The sequence below is a fragment of the Procambarus clarkii genome, chromosome 4, assembly GCF_040958095.1.
Source record: "Procambarus clarkii isolate CNS0578487 chromosome 4, FALCON_Pclarkii_2.0, whole genome shotgun sequence".
NCBI classification, from domain to species: Eukaryota; Metazoa; Arthropoda; class Malacostraca; order Decapoda; family Cambaridae; genus Procambarus; species Procambarus clarkii.
In genome coordinates, this window is record NC_091153.1 from 15,219,797 (window position 1) to 15,231,172 (window position 11,376).

The 11,376-nt window shown below is 47.7% G+C and overlaps 1 protein-coding gene across 1 annotated transcript in view; it reads left to right on the plus strand.

Annotated features, from left to right (window-relative positions):
- LOC123752389 (S-antigen protein-like) overlaps positions 1-10,349 on the plus strand; it is a 14,938-nt gene extending 4,589 nt beyond the window's left edge. Inside the window, exon 3 of the mRNA XM_069335236.1 lies at positions 9,835-10,349. Within this exon, the coding sequence (XP_069191337.1) occupies positions 9,835-10,349 (515 nt within the window). The remainder of the gene's footprint in view (positions 1-9,834) is intronic.
- The last annotated feature ends 1,027 nt before the right edge of the window (positions 10,350-11,376 follow it).

Consider the following 11,376-nt stretch of genomic DNA (forward strand, 5'->3'; position numbering starts at 1 on the left):
CTATGGGATATACACTGGGACACAGAACTCGGAACCAAGTCTGTACAAGACATGATGGACTATGTCACCCAAAAATGTCAGGAGGCTGTAAGCAGGTTTGTCCCAGCCCGACTGGAGAAAACAGAGAAGCAAAGGAAGAATCCGTGGTTTAATAGAGAATGTATGAAAGCAAAGGAGCTGAACAAAAGAGCATGGAGGAACTTCCGTAATAACAGAACACCAGAAAGTAGACAGAGAGAGATTCCAGAGAACCAGGAACGAGTATGTCAGTGTGAGAAGAGTAGCTGAGAAAAGGAATGAAAATGATATAGCTAATAAAGCCAAGACCGAACCAAAGCTACTACACAGTCACATGAGGAGAAAGACAACAGTGAAGGAACAGGCGATGAAACTAAGGGTGGGAGAGGACAGGTACACAGAGAATGACAAAGAGGTGTGTGAAGAACTCAACAAAATGTTCCAGGTCTTTACAATAGAACAGGAAAGAGTCACGGCGCTAGGAGAGGTGGCAGCAAACCAGGTGACATTGCAAAGGTTCGAAATTACAAGAGATGAGGTCAAGAAGCACCTATTGGAGCTGGATGTGAGGAAAGCTGTTGGGCCGGACAGAATCTCACCATAGGTATTGAAAAAGTGTGCAGGAGCACATTGCTTGCCACTCTCCATAGTGTATAGTAGGTCACTGGAATCGGGAGACCTACCAGAAATATGGAAGACTGCTAATGTAGTACCAATATACAAAAAGGGTGACAGGCAAGAGGCACTGAACTACAGGCCAGTGTCCTTAACTTGTATACTATGCAAGGTGATTGAGAAGATTGTGAGAAAAAACCTAGTAACACATCTGGAGAGAAAAGACTTCGTGACAACCCATCAACATGGGTTCAGGGAGAGTAAATTTTCCCTTACAGGCTTGATAGAATTCTACGATCAGGTGACAAAGATTAAGCAAGAAAGAGAATGATGGGCGGGTGCATTTTTTTGGACTGTCGGAAAGCCTTTGACACAGTACTCCCCAAAAGGTTGATGCATAAGCTGGAGAAACAGGCAGGAGTAAATGGTAGGGCGCTCCAGTAGATAAGGGAGTACCTAAGCAATAGGAAGCAGAGAGTTACAGTGAGGGGTGAGACCTCAGATTGGCGTGAAGTCACCAGTGGAGTCCCACAGGGCTCTGTGCTTGGACCTATCCTGTTTCTGATATACGTAAATGATCTCCCAGAGGGTATAGACTCATTCCTCTCAATGTTTGCTGACACGCCAAAATTATGAGAAGGATTAAGACAGAGGAGGACAGTTTGACGCTTCAAGAAGACCTGGACAAGCTGCAGAAATGGTCGAACAAATGGCTGTTAGAGTTTAACCCAAGCAAATGTAATGTAATGAAGATAAGGGTAGGAAGCAGGAGACGAGATACAAGGTATCATTTGGGAGATGAGATACTTCAAGAGTCAGAGAGAGAGAAAGACCTGGGGGTTTATATCACGCCAGACCTGTCCCCTGAAGCTCATATCAAGAGGATAACATCAGCAGCATATGCCAGGTTGGCTAATCTAAGAACGGCCTTTAGAAACTTGTGTAAGGTATCTTTCAGAACATTATATACCACATATGTCAGACCAATCCTGGAGTATGCGGCTCCAGGATAGAGTCCATATCTAGTCAAGAATAAAACTGAACTTAAAAAGGTTCAAAGGTTTCCCACCAGACTAGTACCCGAGCTGAGAGGTATGAGCTACGAGGAGAGACTACGGGAATTAAACCTCACTTCGTTGGAAGACAGAAGAGTTAGGGGGGAGGGACATCACCACATTCAAGATTCTCAAGGGAATCGACAAGGTTGATAAAGACAGGCTATTTGACACAAAGAGCACACGCACTAGGGGACACAGGTAGAAACTGAGTGCCCAAATGAGCCACAGAGATATTTGAAAGAACTTTTTTAGTGTCAGAGTGGTTGATAAATGGAATGCATTAGGAAGTAATGTGGTGGAGGCTGACTCCATACACAGTTTCGAGTATAGATATGATAGATCCCAATAGGCTCAGGAACCTGTACACCTGTTGATTGACGGTTGAGAGGTGGGACCAAAGAGCCAGAGCTCAACCCCCACAAGCACAACTAGGTAAGTACAACTAGGTGAGTACACACACACACACACACACACACACACACACACACACACACACACAATAATGGAATGCATTAGAAGTGATGTGGTGGAGGCTGACTCCATACACAGTTTCAAGTGTAGATATGATAGAGCCCAATAGGCTCAGGAACCTGTACACCTGTTGATTGACAGTTGAGAGGCGGGACCAAAGAGCCAGAGCTCAACCCCCGCAAGCCCAACTAGGTGAGTACACACACACACACACACACACACAGGCAGGAGAGACAGGCAGGTGTAGCTGGTAAGGTGCTCCAGTGGATAAGGGAGTATCTAAGCAATAGGAAGCAGAGAGTTACGGTGAGGGGTGAGACCTCCGATTGGCGTGAAGTCACCAGTGGAGTCCCACAGGGCTCTGTACTCGGTCCTATCTTGTTTCTGATATATGTAAATGATCTCCCGGAGGGTATCGATTCATTTCTCTCAATGTTTGCGGACGATGCTAAAATTATGAGAAGGATTAAAACAGAAGAGGACTGTTTGAGGCTTCAAGCAGACCTAGACAAGCTGAAGGAATGGTCGAACAAATGGTTGTTAGAGTTTAACCCAACCAAATGTAATGTAATGAAGATAGGTGTAGGGAGCAGGAGGCCAGATATAAGGTATCATCTGGGAGAGGAAATTCTTCAGGAGTCAGAGAAGGAAAAAGACTTGGGGGTTGATATCACGCCAGACCTGTCTCCTGCAGCACATATCAAGCGGATAACATCAGCGGCATATGCCAGGCTGGCCAACATACGAACGGCATTCAGAAACTTGTGTAAAGAATCATTCAGAACTTTGTATACCACATATGTCAGGCCAATCCTGGAGTATGCAGCCCCAGCATGGAGTCCATATCTAGTCAAGGATAAGACTAAACTGGAAAAGGTTCAAAGGTTTGCCACCAGACTAGTACCCGAGCTGAGAGGTATGAGCTACGAGGAGAGACTACGGGAATTAAACCTCACTTCGCTGGAAGACAGAAGAGTTAGGGGGGACATGATCACCACATTCAAGATTCTGAAGGGGATTGATAGGGTAGATAAAGACAGTCTATTTAACACAAGGGGAACACGCACAAGGGGACACAGGTGGAAACTGAGTGCCCAAATGAGCCACAGAGATATTAGAAAGAACTTTTTTAGTGTCAGAGTGGTTGACGAATGGAATGCATTAGGAAGTGATGTGGTGGAGGCTGACTCCATACACAGTTTCAAGTGTAGATATGACAGAGCCCGATAGGCTCATGAATCTGTACACCTGTTGATTGACGGTTGAGAGGCGGGACCAAAGAGCCAGAGCTCAACCCCCGCAAACACAACTAGGTGAGTACAACTAGGTGAGTACACACACACACACACACACACACAAACACACACACTCACACACAGGGGAGGTGGGGGGGGAGGAGTCTCCCCCTTTTTCATTGTCAGAATAGTTAATAAATGGAATGCTTTAGGCAGTGATGTGGTGGAGGCTGACTCCATACACAGTTTCAAATGTAGATATGATAGAGCCCAGTAGGTTCAGGAATCTGTACAACAGTTGAGAGGCGGAACCAAAGAGCCAAAGCTCAACCCCTGCAAGCACAATTAGGTAAGTGCACAATTCCAGGAAATTCCAGGAGGTCTTCACCTTAGAGCAAGGAGAAATTCTAGAGATAAGAGAGGGAATAGCTAACCAGGAACCACTGGAAGAGTTTGAGATTACCAGCGAGGAAGTAAAGAAGTGTTTACTAGAGTTGGATGTGACAAAGGCTATAGGCCCAGAGGGTATCTCCTCTTGGATACTAAAGGAAGGAGCAAAAGAACTGTGCCTCCCACTCTCCATAGTGTATAACAAATCACTGGCAACAAGGGAACTGCCAGATATTTGGAAAGCAGCTAACATAGTCCCGATATACAAGAAAGGGGATAGATTGGAGGCACTGAACTACAGGCCCGTGTCCCTGACCTGCATACCATGCAAGCTGATGGAGAAGATTGTGCGAAGAAAGTTAGTGGAGCATCTGGAGCGAAGGAACATTGTAACACAGCATCAACATGGGTTCAGGGATGGCAGGTCCTGCCTCACAGGGTTACTTGAATTCTACGGCCAGGCAACAAAAATAAGACAAGAAGGAGAAGGGTGGGCAGATTGCATATTTTTGGATTGTCAGAAAGCCTTTGATACAGTACCACACAAGAGGCTAGTGAAAAAGCTGGAGATGCAGGCTGGAGTGAAGGGGAAAGGTACTCCCTTGGATATAGGAGTACCTAAGCAACAGGAGACAACGAGTCTGTGTGAGGGGTGAGGTCTCAGATTGGCGAGACGTTACAAGTGGAGTCCCACAGGGGTCAGTCCTTGGACCTCTACTGTTTCTGGTATATGTAAATGATCTCCCAGAGGGTATAGATTCGTTCCTCACAATGTTTGCCGACGATGCAAAAATTATGAGGAGGATTGAAACAGAGGATGATAGTAGGAGGCTACAAGATGACCTAGACGGACTGAGTGAATGGTCCAACAAATGGCTGTTGAAGTTCAACCTGAGTAAATGCAAAGTAATGAAATTAGGCGGTGGAAACAGGATGCCAGAAACAGGATACTGGAGATGGGCAGAAACAGGAGATGAAGTACTTAATGAAACAAACAGAGAGAAAGATCTAGAAGTTGATATCACACCAAACCTGTCTCCTGAAGCCCACATAAAAAGAATAACGTCTGCGGCATATGCCAGGCGGCTAACATCAGAACAGCGTTCAGGAACCTGTGTAAGGAATCACTCAGACTCTTGTACACCACATATGTAAGACCAATCTTGGAGTATGCGGCCCCAGCATGGAGCCCGTACGTTGTCAAGCACAAGACGAAACTGGAAAAAGTCCAAAGATATGCCACTAGACTAGTCCCAGAAGTAAGAGGCATGAGTTATGAGGAAAGGCTGCGGAAAATGCACCTTACGACACTGGAAGACAGAAGAGTAATGGGGGACATGATCACAACCTACAAAATCCTCAGGGGAATCGACCGGGTAAACAAGGATAAACTATTCAACACTGGCGGGACACGAACAAGGGGACACAAGTGGAAACTGAGTACCCACATGTGCCACAGGGACGTAAGAAGGAACTTTTTCAGTGTCAGAGTAGTTAACAGATGGAATGCAATAGGCAGTGATGTGGTGGAGGCTGACTCCATACACAGTTTTAAATGTAGATATGATAGAGCCCAGTAGGCTCAGGAACCTGTACACCAGTTGATTGACAGTTGAGAGGCGGGACCAAAGAGCCAAAGCTCAACCCCTGCAAGCACAAATAGGTGAGTACACACACACACACACCTCTGCCATTCAGACTCTCCCTAACTTTCAGACCCATTATGCCCTTCCTACCCACCTAGATGCCCAGACTCCATTCGCCTACCAGGCACTCCCAGGCACCCCCCTAGCACCCTCCAGACACCCCCACAGCCCCCACTCGCCCCCCAGACACCCCCAGTACCCCCCAGACCCCCAGCAAAAGGGGGAACTCTGGCACCAGAGTTTCCAAGACGAGTCTCAAGGTTTGGTACACCAATGCTGATGGGGTATCCAATAAAGCAGAAGAGATAAAAGAAAGAGTTAGTGAGGCAGACCCAGACATAGTGACAATAGTAGAAACTAAAATAAATGGCATGATCTCGGATGCAATCTTTCCACAGGGGTACCAGGTGTTAAGAAAAAAAAGGACACAGAGACAGGGAGGAGGAGTAGCACTCCTAATAAAGCAGAAATGGAAGTTTGATGAGCTGGAAAATCTGGGTACCAATGAAAGCACGATCTCCATACACGGAACTCTGACAGTGGATGGGAAGAAGATTGTAATCTTGTTACTCTACAATCCCCCACCAAACAGTAGAAGGCCCAGGCTGGAGTATGAGGACAGCAACAAGGCATGTAGAGATGAACTGCAGAGGGCAGCAACTACAGCGCATAGAATGAGAGCGAAGCTGCTGGTCATGGGGGACCTAAATCACGGAGAGATAGATTGGGAAACGAGGAATCCCCATGGCGGGGATTCCTTCTGAGGAAAACAGAAGGAGCATATACAGAAAGTGACAAGGAAATCTGCGAGGTACTGAATGCAAGTTTCCATGGAGTGTTCACAACCGAGCCTGAGTGGCTCCCATTGTTAGAAGAGATTTCCCTAGGTGAAATACTATAAGATATAGAGGTGACAGCAGAGAAGGTAATGAAACAGTTGACAACACTGGATGGAACTAAAGCAGTTGGACCAGACAAAGTATCACCGTGGATACTCAAAGAGGCAGCGCAGGCTCTCAGCATGCCTCTGGCAATGATCTTTAATGAGTCACTTATGTCGGGAGAATTGCCCAGTTGCTGGAAGGAGGCAAATGTCGTAACGATTTTAAAGAAAGGAGATAGGGAGGAGGTACTTAACTACAGACCCGTATCACTGACAAGCATCCCCTGCAAAATACTTGAAAGAATAATTAGGCTAAGACTTGTTGAGCACCTGGAGAGCATTGGGCTTGTAAACAAGCACCAACATGGGTTCTGGACAGGGAAATCATGCTTAACAAACCTTTTAGAATTCTATGACAAAGTAACAAGGATAAGGCAGGACAGAGAAGGCTGGGCAGACTGCATATTTCTTGACTGCCAAAAGGCCTTTGATACAGTACCGTACATGAGACTGCTACACAAACTTGAGAGGCAGGCGTGAGTAAGCGGAAAGGCTCTAGCATGGGTGAGGAACTACATAACAGGAAGGAGCCAGAGGGTATTGGTAAAGGGCGAGAAGTCGGACTGGCGAACAGTAACGAGTGGAGTACCTCAAGGATCGGTGCTGGGCCCAATCCTCTTTCTAATTTATGTAAATGATATGTTTACAGGAGTGGAATCATACATGTCAATGTTTGTGGATGACGTAAAATTAATGAGAAGAGTTGTGACAGATGAGGATTGTAGGATCCTCGAAGAGGACTTATGCAGGTTGCAGAGATGGTCAGGTAAATGGCTACTGGAGATCAACACCAGTAAATGTAAAGTTATGGAAATGGGATCAGGTGATAGGCGACCAAAGGGACAGTACACAATGAAGGGGAACAGCCTACCTGTAACGATTCGAGAAAGAGACCTGGGAGTGGATGTGACACCTACTCTAACTCCAGAGACACATATAAATAGGATAACGACAGTAGCGTACTCTACACTGGCGAAAGTTAGAACTTCATTCAGAAACCTAAGTGAGGAGGCTTTTAGGGCGCTTTACACTGTCTACGTGAGACCAGTCTTAGAGTATGCCGCGCCATCATGGAGCCCCCACCTGAAAAAACACATAAGGAACCTTGTGAAGCTTCAGAGGTTTGTGACGAGGCTTGTCCCAGAGTTACGAGGGATGGGATATGAAGAGCGTTTCAAGGAACTGAACCTTACGACACTAGAGAAAAGAAGGGGAAGAGGAGATATGATAGAAACATATAAATTACTCAGGGGAATTGACAAAGTGGAAATAGATGAAATGTTCACACGTAATAATAACAGAACGAGGCGACATGGGTGGAAACTGGAAACTCAGATGAGTCACAGAGATGTTAGGAAGTTTTCTTAATGCGTGAGAGTAGTGGGAAAATGGAATGCACTTGGGGAACAGATTGTGGAAGCAAACTCTATATATACTTTTAAAATTAGGAATGATAGGAAAATTGGACAGGAGTAATTGTTGTAAACAACCGATGGCTGGAAAGGCGGGATCCAAGAGTCAATGCTCGATCCTGCAAGCTCAATTAGGTGAGTACAAATAGGTGAGTACACACACACACATTCATACAAATGTTGTGGGTGGTGGCTGTGGGTACAGCGGTCAAGACTCGTGTACCTACTGACCGGAGTTCATTCCCCCGGCACCGCCAGAGAAACAAATGGGCAGAGTATCCTTAACCCTGATGCGCCTGTTACCTAGCAGTAAATAGATACCTGGGAGTTAGACAGCTGCTACGGGCTGCTTTCTGTCTGTCTGTGTACTCACCTAGTTGTGCTTGCGGGGGTTGAGCTCTGGCTCTTTGGTCCCGCCTCTCAACCGTCAATCAACAGGTGTACAGGTTCCTGAGCCTATTTGGCTCCATCATATCTACACTTGAAACTGTGTATGGAGTCAGCCTCCACCACATTACTTCCTTATGCATTCCATTTGTCAACCACTCTGACACTAAAAAAGTTCTTTCTAATATCAGTTTCCACCTGTGTCCCCTAGTGCGTGTGCCCCGTGTGTTAAATAGCCTGTCTTTATCAACCCTGTCGATTCCTTTGAGAATCTTGAATGTGGTGATCATGTCCCCCCTAACTCTTCTGTCTTCCAACGAAGTGAGGTTTAATTCCCGTAGTCTCTCCTCGTAGCTCATACCTCTCAGCTCGGGTACTAGTCTGGTTGCAAACCTTTGAACCTTTTTAAGTTTAGTCTTATGCTTGACTAGATATGGACTCCATGCTGGAGCCTCATAATCCAGGATTGGTCTGACATGGACAGGAACCGGTAAGCAGACGAACACTGCAGTTGGCAAATGCAAATCTGATTTATACAACGTAAACGTGACTGCAGAGGAGAGGTAAATGCCAGTTACTGTTCTCTGTTCACTTCCTCAGAATCCACAGTCCTCTGGTAAGGGCCACAGCAAGAGGTATTGACTGCTTGGACAGGTATCGTTCCCTTGCTATAACCACATGTATTGACGAGGGAGGGAGAGGAACATCACTATCGACCCCATGAGTAGCGAGTATCTCCTAAAATATAAATTGTGTTACATGGGGTCAGGAAAGCTCCCTAGTAGGTCAAGTTTTTTTTTTTTTTTTTTTTTTTTACATTCAAGCATGCGCGTTAAATTACAGTAAAACAACAAATTGAAACATAACAATATAAAACAAGAAACTGTCGGCCAGAAGGACCGACAGAACAACAATTACCAAAACTGGAAAGGTTACAGAAAATGCAGGATAAAAACACAAAAAGATACAAAACAGAAAACAGTCACAAGCAAGCAAGCAACGCAAGCCAACCAAGAACATAGCAACAATTTAAAACAATTTAGCAGTATGAAACAAAACAGACAGAAGCGCCGGCCTGAAGGACCGACAACAAAGCACAACAGTATGAACAAAAATAAATACAATAAGAAAGCATATCACACAACAAGCCAATAACAAACAAAATAAAATAAAAGACAATCACAACATGTAAGCATAAAAGAAAATACATAGGGCGAGGTAACAACACAAAAACAAATACATGAAGAATAGCACACACACCAAACCACCCGCCTCGCCACAAACAAGGGAGAGGAACGGGCACAAACTAACAGATGGCAAACAAACAGCCAGAAGGGCACACAGTACAAGAGTAAGCAAAATAGTAGAAAATCACCTGACATACTTGCCCGGAAACACGTCCCGAGGGAACTGTACATGGAACGCCTCCCAGCGCAACCACTGCCAAGGGCCCTGACCATCCACCGGGGAAGCCATATCGTCCGGGACAACGGCAACAAACACCACCAAACAGGGTACCCAAATGGTATCACTCCTGACCTGAGTGATCGGCACACGCTCCCACACTGCCGAATGGAACTGCCCCATCCTGAAAGGCCACCGCCTCCTCGCAGACCGGTAACTTAGCAATCCGCAACCAGTGACCCAATGGCATCACAGACTCCAGTAACACGTCCCCCAAGCCCCCAACGTACTTCCTCAGAGAAGGGAGCCGGACAGAAGGCACCACCACAGGGGCACCAGCGTCCATGGGCACACCACCGGACGACTGCCGGGAAACCGAACTGCGCACATCCTTCTGCAAGGTCACCACCAGGCCACGCCCAACCCCATCATCCCCACCATCCCTGGCAGCGGAGGCCACCACGCCCCACCGCAGAGAGGCCTCCGGTGGAGAAGGAACAGCAGGCACATCCGAGACACGGACACCATCGTCAGCAGGCACATGGACTTCCGCCACCACTAACTGCGGAGCCAGAGACGTATCCGGAACCACTCCATCCACACCCGAAGACCCACAGTCACTAAATTGCCCAACATCAGCCCAGGCAGACGACGAACACCTGGAACGTTTGGGCATCGGCCTGAGATCGTCAGAGCCGGAAGTGGTCCCAGAAACACGGGCACCACTAGCCGGACGAACGGACGCCCACCGCAGAACAGCAGCAGCCTAGACCACAGGGGGAATCGGACCACACACATCAGGGGGCCCCACAGCCACCCCAGCACCCAGCACCGCCGGGACCCGAGGCGAGGATGCAGGGCAAGGCACAGCAGCTGAAGACGGGTGAGCAGACGGCGATGCCTCACAGGGAGCTGCAGGAAGACCCACGGGAGCAGCAGGGCCAGTGACAGGAGCAGGAGTAACATCTGACGGTACCGCAACATCCGGAGGAGGGTCGGCGACAACCTGGGGAACCTCAGGCGACGCTGGGGGAGCCTCAGCAACTAACAGGACGTTCACCTCCTCACCCCCAGAGTCCTCGTCCAGATGGAGCAGCGGGAAATCGTCTTCCCGGAACAAGTTGACTGGAGCAACCTGAGCCGCATCGCACCCAGCAGCCTGATGCCCCAACAGGCCACACCGGAAACAAGTACGAGATTGCCAGGCATAGTACACCCGGATGTAGTACCCCAGAAGCCTGACCGAAGATGGAATATCCGACCACAGGCACATCCCTAAGGTGCGAATGTTCGTCCGCCTACCTGCATACCTCCCTGAGGAGAGCGTGTTCACCCGCACACTGACGACCGCTCCAAACCGCTGAAAGTAACGTCGGAGAAGGTCCTCAGGAAACTCCAGGGGCGCCCCATGCACACTGATATAAGTCAGGGCACCACTACGGTTCGAGATGGACACAGAGCCGGCACCATCCGGCAACGGCAACAAACGCCCTTCGTAACGACGGAGGAAGTCACGATACTCCACCTCCTTCACGAACTTGATAACAACCTGGTGGGCAGTTACAAGCTCAGTGCCGTAAATGGCCATCACATGGATACGGAGCATGTCGCACATAACCATCTCTATATCTGCATATCCAGCACAACCACTGAACTCCAGGCCCATGGAGTTCACGAGCTTAACAGGAGGTAGGTGGCTACCCATGGCAAGCTCGCCACATCAACACGCAGCCAGGCAGCAACAGCAGGGGATGGCAATAACGCCCACACCCCCTGGCGACGAAAACGGCAAATACC